General features: G+C 34.2%; 2 protein-coding genes across 2 annotated transcripts; both read left to right on the plus strand.

Annotated features, from left to right (window-relative positions):
• The first annotated feature begins 3106 nt into the window (after window positions 1-3106).
• Window positions 3107-6566, plus strand: LOC149550093 (uncharacterized). Its single transcript, XM_089793238.1, has 2 exons — window positions 3107-4509; window positions 5915-6566. Exons 1-2 carry the CDS (start codon window positions 3492-3494, stop codon window positions 5956-5958), a joined length of 1062 nt encoding a protein of 353 aa, XP_089649364.1. The 5' UTR covers window positions 3107-3491; the 3' UTR covers window positions 5959-6566.
• A 10691-nt stretch (window positions 6567-17257) lies between these two features.
• On the plus strand, window positions 17258-20468 carry LOC149550094 (uncharacterized). Its single transcript, XM_089795018.1, has 2 exons — window positions 17258-18489; window positions 19926-20468. The coding sequence occupies exons 1-2, from the start codon at window positions 17421-17423 to the stop codon at window positions 19961-19963; spliced, it is 1107 nt and encodes a 368-aa protein (XP_089651144.1). The 5' UTR covers window positions 17258-17420; the 3' UTR covers window positions 19964-20468.
• Window positions 20469-21165: the final 697 nt, after the last annotated feature.

Below are 21165 nucleotides of genomic sequence, written 5' to 3' on the forward strand. Positions count from 1 at the left end.
AGAGCTACCATGAGCCTTAGATCATGAAAGGACATGCAAGTCAAGTTTTGTTTGTCTCACCTAGATAGGAATACTTTTGATTTGTTGGTTTCTACCTTGCCTTCTCACATGCTTCACAAATTGGGTGTTCAACCCATTAAGTTGTGGTGGAAGGATTGGAAATGGTATCCACGCACTCTTCTTGCTAGTTAAAAACACAAGTTGGGATACCTCTAATTGGTGCCACATTTTCCTATGATTGATAATCTCAACCAACATTAGTACTTGTAGTCTTCTTAGCAAAACTAGAGACTGCACACTATTTAGACTGTCATTATTGAGCCAAAGATTGCACACTTTCCTTGGTGTGTTCTTTTCTAGGGCTTGCCCCTAGGTCCTTGACTCAAGCATCTAAGAGTTCATAATCCTAGGTGTCCCTTTTATAGGAAACCAGAGACCTTTTTTCACATTTTTTGGTTTTGTCAGAGATCTCAACAATATTGGCTTTGGTTTAATGATTTTACAGAACCTTTTCGACTTGAGCCTTTTTCTTTGCATATGATTTTGCTAGGTGATTCACCTAGAATTCCATTCAAATACACCTCGATTTTGCATGCTTTCAAGATGGAGATTCTATTTACTCTTTGGAAATATAGGAATCTTGTTATTTCCGCTCACAACTTTCTTGATATAAATGTTTTTATGTACACTAAAGCATGCATACATAATAATGTAATGATGAAGATTCAAGTACATGCCAATAAGGTGGCCTTTAAGCTAGCTCACCTATAGGATTTTCTGACCACTGGGGAGTAAAAGCACAAACCTGTGTCATCTTTTATAAAGAAACAAGATATCAAAATGCGATAGTTCAACATTAATGACAAAAAATGGTATTTGTGATTAGAATTTGAAGATGATGTAAATTGATGAAATGTGTAGAATTGGGTGAATTTTATGCCTATAATTTTTATAAATTTTTTGAGTAATAATTTATTCATTTTCTTAATTTTGAAGTCTCTTTTTTAACTGGAAAAAATATAGAGTGTAGTTCCCATCAAACAAGTATATGCAGATCACCTTTTTTGTTCTAATTTGAAAATATCTTATAGATGGCATGTATAACTGGGGAACAAAAAAAGAAATAATTATTTTTTATTTATATTTTCTTTGTTATAAGTACTCAACCCTGACCTAATCAAAATCCAACAATTTTTTCCTCCTGTCAAAATTTTCTAATCAAATGTACACCACCTTGAAAAAAAAATTACATATTCATGAAGAGGACTCTCTCCTCTAGAGATAAATATTTTTTTTATATGAAATACTTTTTTTTTTCCTTTTTTTAAGGAGCATCTTCTGAAATGTTGAAATATCGACTTATAATATTTTGAAATTATAACATATTATATCTAATAAAAACACTCAAAAAATTATGTAATAATGATATTGAATCTGAGATCTATAAAAGGGTATTTTTACATTTTGAAAAAAAATTGAATTTTGATAGAAAAATGAGATTTGACCAAAGCAGGTTTTTATATCCTAAACAGTGATACAGATCTATGTTTCTAGTCTAGGGCAATGCCCCCTGTGTAGTGGCTAGAGTGTCGCCAAATTATGTCTCTATTGACCGCACTCTACCCCATGGTCGTTGTCGTGGTCACAGTTCTTCTACCCAATGGTCTCGAACTCCTCGATCATAGGCTCCATGCACTCTCCTAGTGGTGGGAATGACGACTGACGTCATCGCTCAATTTCTCCATCGCAACACAACTCTTGTTGGTCCTTAGTGCTATGTTGTTCTTGTTGTTCCTGTTGTTGATTGATCCACCCCTGGTGATGGTTCTGTGTGGCCTGCGACCACTTTGTCTAAATGGTTGTTCTCTCATCTAACCTTGGCCATTTCGCCTCCCATGACCGAGGAGGGAAAAGAAAAAAAAAATGAAGTCGTTGATGAAGGGTGGTCCTTTCCCAACCCACTTGTTGGCCCTGTTGATATATGGGGTTTTGATCATCGTTGTGATCCTCCTCCCTTGGCACAAATCTTACAGCTTGTGGACTTTTATAGCTCTCTTTTTTTATGAATAGTTTATAGTTTTATGACCTCAGTATCGAATGGACTCTAGTGAGGTGATCCTATATCCCTGACCCTTTTTTTTGTAAATATATAACTTTACTTTTTATTAATAGAAAGAGAATATTCATAAATATAAATATAAATATAAGGTAAATTTGATTTCTTTTAAAAAAATACAAATCTACAAATTAAACTTGAATTTTTTTTTTTTAAATACAAATTTATTTTATTTTATTTTTGAAAAACATAAACTAAATTTGTGACATGTCTTACTAATTCCTGCTATGGGTAGGAAACCATAGCATTCAATGCACTTTTCCTTTTTAATTTGTTTGTCCAATTAGAACACTTCATTATTCAATTACTTTTTGAACTATAAAGTTTTCATATTTATTGCATTTAATATAATTCAACACAATATATTTATTTGACAATTTGAGTGGTTGTGGAGTACAATTTTTTCCTTTATTTTTGTTCAATCAAAACACTTTATTATTCAATTACTTTTTGCAACTATAAAGTTTTTCATCTATATTATATTTGAAATAATTCATGAAAATATATTTATCTTTATTTGTTTGTCCAATCTAAATAATTTATTATTCAATTTTTTTTTCAACCATAAAGTTTTCATCTATATTATATTTGAAATAATTCATAAAAATATATATATATTGACAAATTGACTACTTGTTTTGTAAGGCTTTTAATTATTTATACACAAAATACAACATATTATTTTAGAGACTTTATAGATTTTACTATTGCATAAAATTTATATTATTTTCTTCTATGCCGATGAACTAACTAGACACTTTGTGTTCTTGTTATATTATAGTGAACTGTGTAAGACTTTGACCAAAATAAATAAATAAAGATAATAGCAATGGCTGTGAAATTCCAACCTGAGATGACCTCTCATCAGCTTCTTCCGGGGAAGCTCACAGCGCAATTATTGGATATTTAGTGGGTTTGACAATTGAAAAAAAAAATCCAAGCATATTTTGTTGAGGTCTTCCCGAAGGTGAAATAGTTTTTTGGGTCAAAAATGGAAGTTTGCTTCAGCAATCACTACTGTATATTGTACTCTTTCAATATAAAAGGAAAGGTGGAAGTTTGAATATGAAACAACCCAAGGTCTCATCTCATCTCCCCACTGAGTCAATTGTGCTGAAGCAATGGGCACGTATCTAACACGCCAGCTTTGTTTTATCCGGAAAAGAATGAGGATTTTCTAGTCATACAGAGGCTTTCAAACTCATGTTCTTCATGACTCGAGAAGGTTGACCAGAATAAAGAGGGCTTCAGCTTCCATGTGTCGACCAAACATTAACCAGTGCTAAAGTCCCAATCTAAAACAAAGCCGACTTGGGTTTCAATAAGCTCAGCTGCAGAGGACAATCAGCAAGACAAGCTCTTCAAACCCCAGGAAATGGCTGATCATACAAAAAACAGTTTAGAGACCCAAGAAAATCTCTCATTCTCACTCACTTCAGTTGATAATTCTCAAAAAAACCCACATGAAGATGATGATAACCCATTGTTTGACATAGATTTTACTCTGCCTCTGGACTGTGACTGTCCCTTCAAGAACAGCATTAGCCCATGCACAGATGATGATGATAAAGAAACAGAAGAATTGAGATTTAGCTTCTCCATTTCAAACTCCATTAATTGTCCCAGTGCAAATCCACCCATTTTTCCTTCAGATAATTTGATCTACAGGGGCCAGTTGCTTCCACTCCACGTTCCTCGAAGTTTAGACATGGCCAGACAGCATGGGATTGATAATGTTAATGGGGTCAAGCCCAAGTTCCCCAATTTACTTAAAACTGCTACCAAGTTGAAGATATACCGGTTTCGATTGAAAAAGTCATCTAGGGTTGGGATGGATTTGCAAGCTGAATGTGGAAGGGGCGAAGATTCAGATGTACAGAGGCAGAGCAAGTATTTCGTTGCGAAATTCAAGATGGTGGATGTTCCCCTGTTATTTCGATCAATTGGAGACAATTCTAGGGTTTCAAAGAGAGATGAGAGGAGGAGATGGTCTCAGAAGAAAACGGAGGACTCCCAACAGTGTAAAAGCAATGAAAGGGATAAGAAAAAGGTAAAAGAGATTGTTCAGAATTATGTGAAGATGATAAAACCTCTCTATTTGAAGATTTTTCAGAGGTATAGTGAGAAAACTAAGAATGATCCTGTTAAGAAATCTGGTGTTGGCAATGGAACTATGCACAGTGGATGTTCTGGCTCAGCGAGAGTTTATCAAAAACAGCTTTCTTTCTATGATAAATTGAAAATGGTTTACAAGCCTTCGTGTAAGCAGGATAACTCATCTTCTAGTGCGAGCCCTGCAGTCACTAAAAAATGTAGTGAGAGTACAATAATGGAGCTGCAGAGTGCAATTCAAGGAGCCATTGCCCACTGCAAACGGTCCAATAGCATCGAGGGTATGTCGCCTAGTTATTGACCTAAATAACATGCATTTTTGTTGTGTTTGCATTACTTTCTTATAAGGATCATCTATTTTAATAGACATAGCAGATCCTAATAGACATCCCTGCCATTACTTTGTTAAGTTTAACAGAGCCACCTAGTCCTTGTAGGGATTGTTCTTTTTCCTTTTTCTTTTATTTCTTTTATTCCAGTTCTTTTTCTAAACCCAGGGGTGACCCTACAACCCACCGCGACCGAGCCCAGCGCCCAGTGGTCTGAGGCAAGGTGGGGCGAGCTTATAGGAGTTTTTCTTCCAATTCTTGTTGTTTGTTTTTCAATCCAGGGGTGTCTCTGCAATGCAGCCGCAACTATTCATTCGCACAACCAATGCATCTTAAGAACCAGACCCTCCGATTCAAACCCAAGACCATAGGAAACTGCTCACAACCATAAGCCTCCTCCACTGACTAAGCGGACTTTGGGTGACCTTCCAATTCTTCTTGCTGTCTCTCACTGAAGCCTAGCTACTGTTGTTTTTGCAACTGTGCCTCTCAGATCCTCCACGCCTTCTAAACTTGTCATGACTGTTATAATGGGCTGTACTGAAGAATTCATTAGTTTTAACTGCAATTTGAAAAATAGGTAAGCTGACCTTGATGCAATGAGATTCTGATCATATTTTCTATGACAAAAATGTTTGGGTGAGTGTAGCAGCCTAGTTGATGTTTTTTGTGTTTACTTCTTGTATATGTCAAATTTTCAATCTGTCCATGTTCTGAGGCATGCACTCTTGGTGGCACACCTTTTTTATTGGAACAAGTTGGTATAAATAGATATTGGTGTCTTTACTTTGGATAGCAGATTATAACAATTTGACTAAGCATACATTTAAATCATAAATAGTCTTTGATTAAGCATCTGTGTACAGAGGATCTATTCTGTCAAATTTATCTAGGAGTTGAATCTGATTTTAAATGTATTTCAGAAGGTTTGAATCTTGGTAGATGGCTTCAATATCACATACCTTCATCCTCACGAATTGTACTCAACCAATTGAACTGCAACTATTTGACAATGGATACACTCTATTATTGTATTTTTTGTATTTAACTCATAACATAGAGCATATGTTTAGTGTCTCAGCAACAGTAATTTGATATTATATTTGTTTAAAGTTAAAACTCATGCGTAGTTTTTCCTCTGTTTCACCATTTGATCCTTTGGTTTCCCTTGAGATTACTTCCGAAAGATTTAGGCTAGGTCGCCATTTATTCCAATCTATATGGTCTTACCACCAAAGCCCACATTAAAAATCAATTTCAGCATATCTTATTTATATTCTATTATGTCCCAAATTGGACTTCCCTAATAGGCTGCATTGGTTATGGTACTAAAACTACTTCATTTCTGTGATTTCAGATGCCCCAACTTCTTCAGCTTTGGAAGGTTCACCCTTGTCCTAAACGATTTCCTGAAGAGGATATTTTCATTGGAAGCTGCTGTTAGAGATCTGCAAAAGAAAGCTGGCCATTGGAAGCACATGAAATAGTCAATGTTGCATGTTTTGACAAGCTCAAATTAGCATTGTTTCTAATTGACGATATTGAGTGATCTATAAATAATCCATCGTTATGAGATTCGTCTACACCTAACTACAGAAAACCACATGCTCTTAGTAGCATTTGAATTCAGTCCATGCAATTTGCTAAAGTTTTCTTCAGCACCCAAGATGAAAATCTCTGACTTGCATGCTGTAAGACTCAAGGCAGTCTCTTCAGAGCAGAGTAACGGCTATATTTCTCATATTTTTCCCTTTTGGGCTGCTCCTAGTATGCTGCATCTAAAGAGATAGAGAGATAGAGAGATTTTTTTAAGATTAATGAAATTAGTTTCATTACTTGGGGCACTTGTGAGACCAAATTTAAGACACACAATTTATGTAATCCAAGAAATCATCTAAGCATTTTCTAGGTGTGCATTTGTTAGTATGGATGGGATCAAATTGGTTTTAAGGTGAAGGTTAAAACGGCTTTAATGAAAGAGTTAATGTGTTACATATGATTCATGAAAACCTGTGCAGTTGTGTATGTATTATTAGTTGTTTTGATAAGGATAAAAGTGCTTAGACTTAGTTTAGTTTTGAGATAAATATTAAAAGTATTTTTAAAAAATTAGTTGTTGGAGTTAATGTATAAAAAAATAATTGATTTGTCTTGTATATGTGATAAATAAAATTAGTTTTTGTTCTTGAATGCAAAGTGCATGTAATTAAACTTAAAATAAGAATTTCATACAATTGGTTATGTATTAGTGACTTTGGTATGGATATAAGTTTTTTAAATTAATCTAGTTACAAGGAAAATATTCAAATTGTCTTCATAAAAGAGAGTAGGTTGTCAGAGTTGGTGCACTAGTTTATGTGGAGGACTAGCTTCTATCATAAACAATCAACAACCATGTTTTGTTTTAGCTCTTTTTATTTAAACATGTCAATAAAAAATACTATGCTAATGGTTATGATTTCTATAAGAAAAACTAGTTTAAACATTACAAGAAATTAAATCAAAGTTAATGTATATTAGCAAAAAGAACTTTAAGGTTGACATATATGGTTCTAGATCCCTAGCTAGACATTTGAGTTTTTTCATGTCACTTTCATAGGACATTTTGGGGTTTCCAAGATTAGTTTTGTACTAAAGTCATCCTTAAAGAGAAATTAGGCCTTTAAACACAACTTGTATCTAAGCTTGTGCAACTCTAGTTATAAATGATAACAATGATAACACTTTAGAAACCTAGGACGTGTGTCCCAAAAAATTATGATGATTTGGTAAACTTACCACTTCTTTGACAAATTGATGTCTATGTATGTCAATGGTATGAGAAACATAGTTATAGCATTTTATTTGGCTATACCCACTAAGAGTTTCCTTTTATTTTTGTTCAAAGAGACACAAGTGTGTATCTCTTAAACCACATTATGTATTAGTTTATGCACAAAGCCTTTTTGATGTCACTTCTGTAGAAGTTGATTAAATCCAACTTCACAGTGCGCCAAGATCACCTGCATGTGAATAGCTTGTTGAAGAGAAACCAAAGGAGCAAGAGCTTGAAGCAAATCAACAAAGCAAGAGAAAATATTTCACAATAGGAAAATGAAATTACTATGTGAATGATGTGAATTTACAATGAGAGAGACCAAATATAAAGGCCTCAAGGAAGCTTGTAGAATAAGCTGGAAAGTGCTAGAAGATAAGGTTGACAACTAAGCATACATCCACAAAAAGTGGAATAGCCTCGATCAAGGTGAGAGGATAGGTATGACTAGATAGGACCAAACTCTCGTGTAGTCAACAACTCATCAACTACAACTATTAAATAAATGCATTAACCTTAGAAGTAAACTTAAGTAAAAGAATAAATAATTAATAAATAATTATTTACTCTAACGCCCCCCCTTAAGTGCAACTTAGGGGAATGCATTAAGCTCACAAAAACTAAGATGAAATGCAGAATGGGTCTCGGCAACAAGGCCATGTTAGGTACCCATGTACAATGCAAAGAAATGCAAACTCTGAAAATGGGGAAAGAGGGAAAATCACATTGGAATAACCCTCCCCCAAAAAGAGGTAAGTACAAATATGCTAAAAAAATGAAGGAAGGAAGGAAGGAAGGCCTCAACAAGATCCCCTAAGGACAACTTCCATTGGAAATGTTTCAAGAGACTCTCTCAAAACCATAAGTACAACCAGTCCCCCATGAGAGATAGAAAAGACGCCAAAGCCCCCCCAAAAGAATGGAGCCCCTAGAGAAAGAATCAAATCAATGAAACTCCAATGTGGAGTAAACAAGGGAACAAAACAAGGGAACCCCTAAATGAGAGGAAAAATTGGAAGGCCTAGCTGATGCTCATAGGAGAAAAGATGAGGATCCTGAAAGGGAATCCCCAAGGTAGATGTGATGATACTGTCATGAATGTCCACTGTAGAATCCGCAACAGGGGCACCTGGAGGCTCGATGAATGGAGCTGGAGGATCAAGCAGAGCGGAAGAAGAATCTTGTGGAGGAGAAAAGCCCTCAACTGGATGTAGTGTAGCAATCAAAACAAGGATCTCAGGAACAATACAAAGGTTCAAGTATCTTGACTGCACCACATGATGCTCTTGCAAAAGAGAAGTAGTGTGCTCTGACAACGGAGATGGTGGACCAAAGTGTGAGAAGGTGTAGAGATAAGTGGAAGGATCAACCACACCTATAGCAATAAGACCTCCTATTACATGATCTTGAATGAAGACTGAATCAGTAGTGAACTCAACTATCTTCCCTAATCCACTATGTGTAATCTAAGAAATTGAGAGAAGGTTTGCAGACAAAGATGGAACATACAATACACAATTGAATATACCATCCTGGATGCGAACTGAACCTTTCCCACAGACTGGTAGGACAGTGTTATTACCCACATGAGAATATGAGGAATGGGAGAAGCCTCAATAGTGGAGAAGACATCATATGGTGAGAAGCACCTGAATCCAGTATCCAAGGAACCTGTGAAGGAGATGCAATGGAAGCCTATAATGCATGACCCTTTCCAAGATCCAGTGTAAATGTTGACACGGTGGAAGAAGCCTGAAAAGAAGACCCTTGTGAGGTAGAAGAGGATGGAGAGGAAATAGTGCTCCTTTAAAGGAGAGCTTGCAAATTAGCAATCTATTTCTCATAGCCATCAATTCTCTTATGAAAACAACGTGACTCATCATGAGCCCTTTTGACAATAGGAACAAGTAGGAGTCTCAGTCTTCTTTTTCTCCTTCTTCTTAGAAGATGATGAACTAGTAGAGTCCTAAGAAGACAAATCAAATATCTGCTTTGGCTTCTGCTACTGTGTATCCTTGGCAAGCAATGCCTGTGACTGTGAACCTATAAGTGAATCCATCTGAGTGATCTTGGACTATTCCCGTGTCAACCGATCACAAAATATCTCAAAAGAAGGCATTCGATGTTTGTTACCCAAGGCATCCATAGTGGAGTAGTAAGTGGAAGAGAAGATATGATACTATCCTCGCAACTTTGAGAGTATCAAAAAGATACACTCATCATTTGTTTTGTTTTTCCCACATCCCTGCAAAATTGCACGTAGAGATTTGAACTTTAGCAAGAAGTCTTCAATAGTGGGAAAGTTGTTTGGTGACAATGAAGTCAAGTTTGCATCAAGCTAAAGTGCCTGGAACTTATTCACTGTGCAAAACAAAGTATGAAATTTGGTCCAATAAGCCCTTGGAGTGGTCAAACCATCCAAGTGAAATAATAGACTATCTAAAATGTTCAGTACAATCAATCCCATGGCCTCATCCATTTTGTTTTTGTGTTGAAGAACCTCAAAGGGGCATTGCAGAACAAGTTGGTTCTCATCCAAATAGGACCATAAACCTCGTGACATGAGAAGCCTGGTCATTTGTGCTTTCCAGATGTGATAGTTGTGCGATGTGAGCCAAGTCACTAAAGAATCCGACATTGAGAGAAGAAAAAAAAAGCAAAAGGGCCTATTCTGAAGTAAATTACCAAAAAGAAAATGCCCCCCCCCCATCCCATAACTAATAAAGATATCCCTCAAATACCAAAGAAATAACTATAGAAAGCACAAAAATTGAGAAAAGAACTTGGATTCTAGATGCAAAGAGGGAGGAAACTGAAGCCTCTACTTCAACACCAAAAATAGGAGCTCAATATTACTCCAAACAGATTCTAGATATGGAAAGTAGACAATAAATCATGCACTTTTTTTTAAAAAATAACATTGAAATATGTGTCCATATGAGCCTGAATGAAGCCTTTGAAGGCACACAAAAAATGGGATTTTTGAGTTGCAAAAAAATTCAGGAATAGAGATGTCAAACTTCCTACACCAATGTGTAGATCACAAAATTCTACCCCAAAACAAAACAAAATTGCTCGAAAAACTAAGTTCATATGAGGGAGATATCGTTGTTTGAAAATCACCTCTATAGTTATTTTTTCTGAATCACTGCCATTGCACCTCCAAAAAAAAATTTAAAAAACCCAAAAATGTCAGATCTATAATGTCAAACCCTCTTTCTCCTTTTTCTCCAAATACTGAAAAAATGTTCTTCCTCCCGATTGAAGAAAAAATCACAAACAAACTAGGGTTTGCATCTCTGAATCATGGCTTCAAAAATCTTTCGAATCAGGAAGCAGTAGGGAGGCTCTGATACCATGTAGAAGTTGATGAAATCCAACTTCATAGTGTGCCAAGATCACCTGCATGCAAATAGCTTACTGAAGAGAAATCGAAGGAGCAAGAGCTTGAAGCAAATGAACAAAGAAAAAGAAAATATTTCACAATAGGAAAATGAAATTGCTATGTGAATGATGTGAATTTACAATGAGAGAGACTAAATATAAAGGCCTCAAGGAGGCTTGTAGAACAAGCTAAAAAGTGCTAAAAGATAAGGTTGACAACTAAGCATACATCCACAAAAGATGGAATATCCTCGATCAAGGTGAGAGGATAAGTATGACTAGATAGGAACAAACTCCCCTATTGTCAACAACTCATCAACTACAACTATTAAATAAATGCATTAACCTAAGTAAACTTAAGTAAAAGAATAAATAATTATTTACTCTAACAACCTCACTAGACCTATGACTTCAAAGTCATAAAACAATCCTCCCTCTAATTCCTTGTTTAGGTTGTAACCCATGAAATTTATATTCATTTTGAGTCTTTCTTGAATAGAATATTGTACCAATAAGATATTTTATTTGCGATAATCATGGTAGATTTTATTCTTCGGATACCCACTAATAGTTTGATGTTTAAATGAACCTGATTAATACTCTCAAATAATTTGCATAGATTCAAGTGGTCTCGCTTTACTTTTTGCAAAATTTGGCATATATTAGGTTTTCCAACATTTGCTTTCAATGATAGACCCAATTTGTAAAATCAAAAATCACATGTTATTTTGTAGCCTACTTCTAAGATAATCTCTAAAATCTCGGTATCAAATACTATGGATGGTGATTTGATGACAATTGTCAATTAAAAAGAATTTGTAGTGAAAATACACTTCAAATATAGTGAACCCACACCTAGTCCCAAAACCTATAAATATGTTATTTAAAGATAAGGTCTCCTCCTAGTCTACCTTAACCACACAAGCCTTATCATCTTGAGGCCTAGTGTTTATTTTGAGACAGATTCAATGGCATCTCATCCCTTTAGGTACTTGTGCAACAAAGCTCATAAAAATTGTGATTTACTAAAGGGCGATGATGAAAGAAAATATTGCTTCATCTCACTTGGTGATTGTCATCCAAATCATATTCTTTTCTAAGAAACAATCTTTATACAAGAAAAAATGGCAATAATCAACTATAGATTCGATGTAAGATTGGTCCACATAAAGCTTATTTATTAAAATACATGTAGGCTTATTAAGAATTCTCATAAGCTCTATATAAGGTTTACTTGTCAATGGCTTAGCATTGCATATGTGATTTATATTCGAAAGTCAAATATTTTTTATTCTTAATGACAATATAGGATTGAGCATTGCAATTCACATCCATGTAAAATGAAAGCATAAGATTAAATAAGAACTATTATGATGAATTAATTAAGGTAACTTGTGATTAACCATTAAATTAACATGGAAAAGCATGTAGAAAAAATTATCAATAAATTAAAAAAAGAAAATTATAAGAGCATTGAATATACATGAATCATTAAAGATATGAGTTGATTGCTACCTTCACTGAAGTAATGAGGGGATTGCTGCTTTATAGATGAGTAGTGTAATTATTTTTCAAGATCTTTATAAAACACATATGCATGTGTATGTTTGATGTGCCTTGATTCTTAATGGATACTTACAAATGTGTTATTTGATGAGTACCTAAGTACGAGAAATCATGAGTATGTGAGTGCCTAGTGGGAGAGCATCAAGTGACATAATGAAGGATTTGAGATCTTAATTTTTAGGTGCTTGAGTAAAAGTTTGAATGGCATAATGTAAACTCATGGACGAGATGCCCCTAACTAGGAAGCTATGGCAAAGATGCCTCCACTTGATCCACCTGCCAACATAGATGATGTTGAATGCAACATAATGTCATTGGTGCATGATAATGAGGATTTGAAAGCTCTTATAGTTGTTTTTGGAAATCATTAAAGCCATTTTTTGTACATACATCATATGATAGTTACTAGTATAGACTAATGATGACTATATTAAGTTGTATTAGATACCTGATAGTTGATACTTTTTAGTACTTGTTGTAGGCTAAGTACTCTTGTATCACATTTTGACTTGCTCATCTTAACTAGTGATTAAACATGTTGTAGTTGATCAATTAAATTTTTACATATTTTATCTTTTTATTATAAATATGATGTCTTCTAAAATAAACATTCTAATTTTTTATGTTTATAATTTGTATAAATTAATTTTCTCTCTTTTAATTAGATGAATAATTTGAGGATAAGTGAAAGGGAACAAAAAAATTCTATTATATTTATCTTATTATTGAGTTCAATTTTTATTTTTTAATGAGTTAGAATTTTTTTTTTTATAAAATTAAAAAAATTAAAATTATATTTCATAAATGTTTGAATTAACAAATATATTGTGAATTTCATTCATCCACTACAAATATCAAATTTATTAAATAATTGTTTTTATTTTTATTATTTAAATCTAAAATGAATACATTATTTTTTTAATACTATGGTGTCATTATATTATTTTGACTATTGACTTATAAACTAAAAGACAAGTACTATGATAAAGATAATTGAAAAATATTATATTGTGAAACAATAAATTCATTATTCTACTTATATCATATATATTTGTATTGTAATGTGTAAAATTTATACGAGATTAATATGTAGCTTATATCAAAAACTAATTTTTTAATACATATAATAAAATTACAATTAAATTTACTATCAAAATTAAAATTAATACTATTTAACCACAAATTCTAAGTCATTAAATGACACTTATTTTTTATTACATCAAATACTTAATCAAACATTAATTTTTATAACAATGATATAAATACTTTTTCAATCTTCAATATTGAAAAATAAATACAAAAGAAAAAAAACTACAAGATTCATGAAGTTTACAAACATGAAATCATATTAATTCCATAAATACAACTCATTTAATTAACTTTTCAACTAAAATTTCTTTGCATTACAAACTTGTGTTTTGGCAGCCAGATTAAAAGTGTGGCTAGAAATCTCCATTAACCAAAAACAAGAGCTTAGGGCATTCTAAAAATATTAGAAATTAAAGGCACTTTGAAAAAATAGACACCCATTTGTGTTAAGCCAGCAGGGTGAGAAAGAAACTAAGGAGCTTGTTAAAAGGGTCATTGTAATCATTAGTACTTTACTAGTAAGGTACTACGGAAAAGTTGGCTATTTGATGAATATATGGAAAATAATTGACTCCTAGTTGTTGTTGTTGTTATTATTATTATTATTATTTCAGATTTAGTTATTATTATTATTATTATTATTTCGATAATCTGAAAAGTGAGCTCCCCAAAATGAGTTCTGTGGGACCTACCTCAGCACAGGTGTGAAAAAGTTAATTTGATTGAAAAATATTTGACTAGAACAAAAACATAAATTATTATTAATAATAATTGCGGTTGTATCAGAATCCCCACTTCGATATGATGGTTCTTTTCATTGGATTATAGTTAATAAGAAATCATAAATAGTAAGATTATGTTTAATTATTATTTTATTATGGTTCTTGAAATGAACATGGACATGAATCATGAAATGCAATTTGAAAAGTTGCTTAAAATTTTTTAAGCATTAGATTCAGAAATATTTTTAATAATTTTAGTAAAATTTATATGAAAAAGTAATTTAATGTATAACAAATTTAAGTTCTTTTGGTCGGGAAAAGTAAGAAGGAGGTTGTCACTTAGTGGGCCTTTGTTCTCGTTCCTGGGGTTCTTTTGTGGGTTCCTGTTTGTGATGGTTTTTCTTTTTCTGTTGAACTTAGGTATGAGTTGTGGGTGGTACGATGCGCTGACCACTTATATGTCTTTTGTTAATTTGTTAAACTTTGTTAGTGTTAAGTGCATGAACCTTAGTACTTTTATTAATTGTTATGATGCTACTTTTGTCTTTTATGTAAATCGTTAAGGGGTCTCTTTGGTTGTCTGTTGGTAGTTTTGCCATTGTTGTAAAGGGCCATCCCCTTTGTTTTGGTTGCTCTATATCAAAAACAACAATTCTTAAAATAGTGTACATGATTATAAGAATCGACTTAATGTTGTGAGTAGTTCTGTGATCTAGTATGCAACTCTTAGAAAACAAGTATTTCACAAATAATAAATTTTTTGAATGAACAGACTATGAGGGACACTACACTTTGAAAAGCTCAAACAGTTAACTCATACAAATTTAAAATCAACACAATCTGATTTACTATTTAAAAACTATTGATGAGGGAAATTAATCTATACTACTATTAAACATATATTTATCAATTCTTAGAATTGACACCTATGCAACTACAAGTTTGATCATAAAATTTTGGTTGTGTTGTGAGGAGTCTGTGTTCGATCCCATAACAATGCGAAGTTTCAAGTAAGTGACGTAGAGAATTATAAAAGAAACTAACAAACAATCATTCAGCAGATGCTTAAGATGAAGCAACAGGTAGACAGTACAATAAAATATAATGTGATTTAATGCTCCAAAGTTAAAGAGAAAGTTGTGTTGAGCATCAATGGCATGTGAAGGTGAAGACGAAATTTGATATATGTTTGCAATAAGGCTGTCACTGCTGTTATTATAAAAGTAGTTATGGTGGGGACTGGAAAGATTAATGAATATATTTTATCATAGTTGCTTCCCATACAAACTGAACCAGACAAAACATGTGCCAGGCTGCATGTATAGTTTATTATTGCGAATGAGACAACAAATAACTGTGATAGATATAGGTAGAGACAGCAATTAAATTCAGTCTCCAAATGATTTGACCAGTCCAAAAAATTCATTTAAAAGAATAAATGATTTTTTCCCTCCTTTCATGTACGTGGATTTTTGTTCAAATCACATGAAATATCCCTCAAAATCAGGCCTGAATTTCATTGTGGACCCTATCTAACTACATTCCATATATTTAAACGGAATCATATATCAACTTTAGGCCATGCTCAGAGTCAAGTCAGGATCATGTACATAGAAGCCTGATTCTTCCTCTTAATGGAAAAAGCCAACTAACAATATTTTATCTTTTTTCTCTAAATGTTATAAAAATCTCAAAGTAGGAAGGTTGGAATTTGACCGTCGTTGAAATTTTTATAACAGTTTGGCAAATTTTAATATCTTTTATTTTAAGTTTTAATATGTAATTCTATTAGGGAAAAATAATTTTGGGCACTTAAGAATTTCTAAATCAGAAGTTGGATTTTGTCGATTTTTTTGATGTATTTCTGTAAGCGAGTGAAGAGCTTAAAGTTAAGATTTCAGCTTTTGGGTTTTAATGGATCTCTCTTAGAGATTGTAGAGAGCAAGATGGTCAAAAACTGTCATTTCAAAATGTTATCCTGATACCCGCTTTGTTAAATGTTCCAATAGTCTTTATGAAATGCTCAATCTTGGTGCACAAATTGGTCAATCACCAACCAAAAAGCTCTAAAATGCGACTGTGATCAACTAATTTAACATACAATTTGTGGGTTAGATGAGAAATTGAAAAATGGCCATTATGGTGATAAGTTTTCAGGCCCAATTAGATCTTTGGTAGGGAGAAGGAGCTCTTCTATATTCTTTGATAAACAAATTCGATTTTTAATCTTAGTCTGAATCTAGAGAGACCATTTTTCAAAGATCGCTTTCTACTTTAACTATAGAGGCACCAAGGCCTCAGTCCCCACATGTCACTTGTAAGTTTTCAGCCTAATCTAATTCCAAAGAGATCATTTTCATTTAGGAAGGATTTCTTCTCACTTAATAGTTGAGGCTAAAGTGGGGAGCTTGGGTCCCCACACTTGTTCAAATTTATGAACTTAATTGTACATTGTAAGCACAAGGTCTTCTCTATCAAGAATTTGAACAACTGCCTCCACAACACAAAAATTTCAAAGATGGGCCTCACATTAGATTAATGGAGAGTACACTAATTTAGATTGGTAGGTACACATTATTGTGAACTTGAAGGCGACTCACCTTGTAAGTTTTCAGCCTAATCTAATTTCAAAGAGATCATTTTCATTTAGGAAGGATCTCTTCTCACTTTAATAGTTGAGGCTAAAGGGGGACCCTTGGGTCCCTACACTTGTTCAAATTTATGAATTTAATTGTACATTGTAAGCACAAGGTCTTCTCTACCAAGAATTTGAACAACTGCCTCCACAACACAAAAATTCCAAAGATGGGCCTCATATTAGATTAATGGAGAGTACACTAATTTAGATTGGTAGGTACACATTATTGTGAACTTGACGGGACTCCACTTGTTCTACCCTCTGAATGCCCACAGAAAGAAGAGTGGCAGGGACAGGGAGAGTGACAGGGCTCATAAGAAATCATGGACGTATCATAAGGAAATCCCTTTTCCGTTTTCTATGCGGTCTACAGGTTGCAACCCCCAAAGCCCAAGACCATATTTTTAAATCCGATTCCACTCAGGATGTATCATCACATGTGGGTCTTATTAAAAGTATTAAAGAAGTGAACTCATCTTTTTCTGTCTGCATTAGCCAGACTGTTGTATATAATATCAGCCTTTGACTCTGTAAGCTATGCCAGTGGTCCATGCATGAAGATAGATTGGGCGCCATTTTGGTTTTTAGATTCATTGTGAAACTCATCCACATTTCAGTTCAAAGTAGAGAGTTTTGAAATCCTCACACAATGGAAAAAATCAAAGTTTGTAGGCGCAGTTCAAAGAGCCAAGAAGCTAATTTGAAGTCACTCAGCTCCACTGATGTTGGTGTTCCTGATGAGTCTCACCATGGGGATGATACTTGCTCTCTTTTTGACATTGATTTCACATTGCCTCTCTACACTGATGACCCATTGAAAAACATCAGCAGCCCATGTAGTGATGAGGATAGTGATGAAGAAGAAGAATTTGAGTTTGATATCTCTTCCTCAAACTTGCTTCAGCCAAGCACAAATCAATCAGATAACTTGATCTCCAAAAGCCATGAGCTTCCACTCCAAGATCCATTGAGTGAGGACATTAGCACAAAGCTTGAGGTTGAAAGTGATGATGGTAAAGGACCTATGCAATGTGGTACTGTTAATGGGATCAAAACCCAGTTCCCCACCTTGCTGAAAAGTGCTACAAGGCTGAAGGTTACTCTCTTTGGATTGAAAAAATCAGCAAATGTTGGCTTGGATTTGCCGGCTTCTTGTGCTGAAGATGCAACTGATATGGTTTTTCCCGTGCAAAAGCAAAACAAGTTTTTTGCTGTGAAATTCAAGGTGGTTGATGGTCCCCTGTTTTTCCGTTTTACAAGAGACAGTTCTACAGGGTCCAAGAGAAATGAGAGCAACAATGGCTTCCAGAGCAAATCAGAGAACTTGGATGGGGATATTGGGCAGTGTAAAAGCAATGAAAAGGAGAAGAAGAAAGTGAAGGAGATAGTGCAGAAGTACATGAAGATGATCAAACCTTTGTATGTGAAGATTTCTCAGAAGTGCAATGAGAAACTCAAGCATTCAGATCTGGAGAAGTGTGGAGTTTCCAGTGTAGCTAGAAATAGCGGATTTTCCAGCTCGGAGAGAAGTTATCAAAGCCAGCTTTCGTTCTCTGGTAACTTAAAAACGGTATACAAGAATTTCTGTAAAGAGAAAAACCCAACGTCTAACGTGGATCTTGCATTGCATGGCAAATATAACCAGAGCACAATGTTGGAGCTGCAGAGCGCCATTCAAGGAGCTATTGCCTACTGCAAGCAGTCCAATCACACTGATGGTATGTATGATGTAAAAGAACCTGCAATTCTTTTCTTATGTAAGAATACCTGATCCACATTACATTTATTTTAATTTTCAGCAGTTGCTACATATCCTGAAAGTGGTTATTCATATTGTTTTCACACCATGACCAGAGCCCTCTAACTTTTTTATAGACAATGGAGATTATAGACTCTACAGGGACCCCTGCCATTGTTTTTTTAACAGGGTCAACTGGTTCTAATAAGCATCGTTCTTTCTTCTTTTAGCCTCTTTTAACTCTTGGTATTGTTTCTGGTTGTATGCATTCCTTTTATTGTTTTTTAAAAAGTGGCACTCAGATCTTGTATTCCTAAAGAAAGTCGTATTGAGTTAGCATTGGGGAATTCATCAGGTGTTGACTGTAACTAGAAACTCCATGATAACCCACCCACCTTGAGGCCAGGAAAACCTAGGAGCCTAAATGGTGCTTTGTCTATGATGGATCACTGAGTGTGATTCAAAATGTTGATGTAAAAATTGGCACACAATCAAATGGAGAAAAACATCTCAATAATAAACAGAAGTTCTTACGAATCTACTAGCCTGTTTGATGCTTGTAGACATGTGATTTCTGCAGTGTATAATGTTATTGTGCATAATTTCCAGTAACAGTTAGATGAGTTTTATTTATTACAATTATTAGATGTTTCCTATCTTACTCTATGATCCATAATCAGGAAGAAGAGTGCAGAATCGATCTATTCTCTTCTTTCTGGTGATGGATCATACAGTTTGATTTGAAATGTTGAAGAAATAAACTACCTTTGTATCAAACGGCTTAAATATCACAAACGGCTTAAATATCACACACTAAGCTTCATTCCAACACTAAAAGTGTTAAATAGTTAAAATTGATTTATTTATTTCAAGCATAAATTTTTTTCTTGATGTGTGATGTTTAAGAGCTGCCCCTTTACATTTCTATTGGTTTATAGAGCTATCGTATCTGTTATATGGGCATTGGGGGTTTTTGTCACATCTCTAATAATGTAATCCTAGGACTCACTCATTGTTATAGCATTATTGCATATACATTCCTGACAGGTTAATAAGCTTTTTAATTTTTCAAGGCTCACCACTTCTAACTTGGCACTGGGTTTCGTATTTTTATCAGACAGGGAGATTTAAAATCTTATGAAAAACTTAAAAAGAGAAGAAGATAATTTTAACGTTGACGAGACTAAACATAATCTACTGATTGCATTACATCTCGTACTACCAGAACCTATGTTTCATCGCTTAACCATCATCTATTAAAATCCAGACTTAGACATTTCGAATTTTTCAATCAATTCCAACATATCTATAAACTGTCTAGTTCATTATGATGCCTCGTATTTGTTCTTCCTAGTTCCTACACAATTTTGTATGTATTGGTCATTGCACTAACAACTTATTATCTCTGTTTTTCAGGTGCCTCAACCTCTTCAGATTCTGAATGTTCGCCATAGTTTTAACAGATCTCTAAGAGAGGAGATCAAGGCCTATTTCTGAATGTTCACTGTTAGGTGCCAAAGCAGAGTTGCAATACTTCTTGCAGGTTGCTGTTGGATATCTGCAAAAGAAAGCAGACGTTCAAGAGCAAATAAACATATTTTGAGAGGCACAAACTGGTAAATTTTCTGCCCTCAGTCATCAAATCTGTACCTACTGCCGGACTTCAGAAAGGCCACATGGCTCTTGTAGCATCTGAATGTAGACAGTAGAGCCATTGACAGTCTACCAGTCATCTTATTAAGCAGATGAAAGTTTCTGACTTGTAAGCTTTAAAGGACTGCTCCATACACTATGCCTGTCAGAGAGTGAAAAGCCCCCATAAGGAGAATATACCTCATATTCTCATGTGGATATCTGCTTAAATGCTGTATCTATTCAGATTGTTGTTTTAGCACAAGTAAACTCAATAAGTTAATTCAGCTGAACCGAATATGAAGTAGCCTAATTTGGTTTTGAGAAGCCATGGAACCAAGCTCAATAGACATTATCCATTTAATCTATACTATAAATGCTATTAAAAAAATTAACATTGATTTTGACTATAAGTAGCATACAATTTATGCTAACAGAGATCAGATATAAACAGTACTGTTGCACCCGCAAATAGTAATTAGCAGTCTAAATACATAGCAAGCATATAAGGTGACAAACAAATGCCTAGGACTAACACAAGAGTCATAGGACATAACTAACAAGATAGGCTTAAGAACATATGCCTCGACCAAAAATGGGAGTAATAGCAAGATCTAGAGATCAAATTCTTGCAATCTTGCTGATGTTTTCAGCCATATTTTGCTGTCCTCCTTCAAGGACTAAGAGTTGGGTTTGCATGCTCTTGATTTGTTGTATAAGCTCTTTGTTAAACTTCAATGAGTCCTGCATAACAATAGACAATTTTGGCAGCCATTTTAGAGTAATTGCATCTCAACTTCATGAGGAAAAATAATAAGTACCCATGCATCTATACTTCGAAATGGAACTATTGATAATTTGCCGAAAGGTTTCACAATAATATTTTCAAATACCTCGAGACCCATAAGAACAGATATCTAAGGAAAAAAACCAAATAGATTTAGCGTTAAAGCAAAATCAAAAGGTATGTTTGAGAATCTATTGTTTATGGCAGAATGGGCAAGTTGGGGAGGATGGAAAGAAT

This window comes from Cupressus sempervirens, chromosome 7, assembly GCF_028749045.1.
Source record: "Cupressus sempervirens isolate cs-2001-9-10 chromosome 7, ASM2874904v1, whole genome shotgun sequence".
NCBI lineage: Eukaryota > Viridiplantae > Streptophyta > Pinopsida > Cupressales > Cupressaceae > Cupressus > Cupressus sempervirens.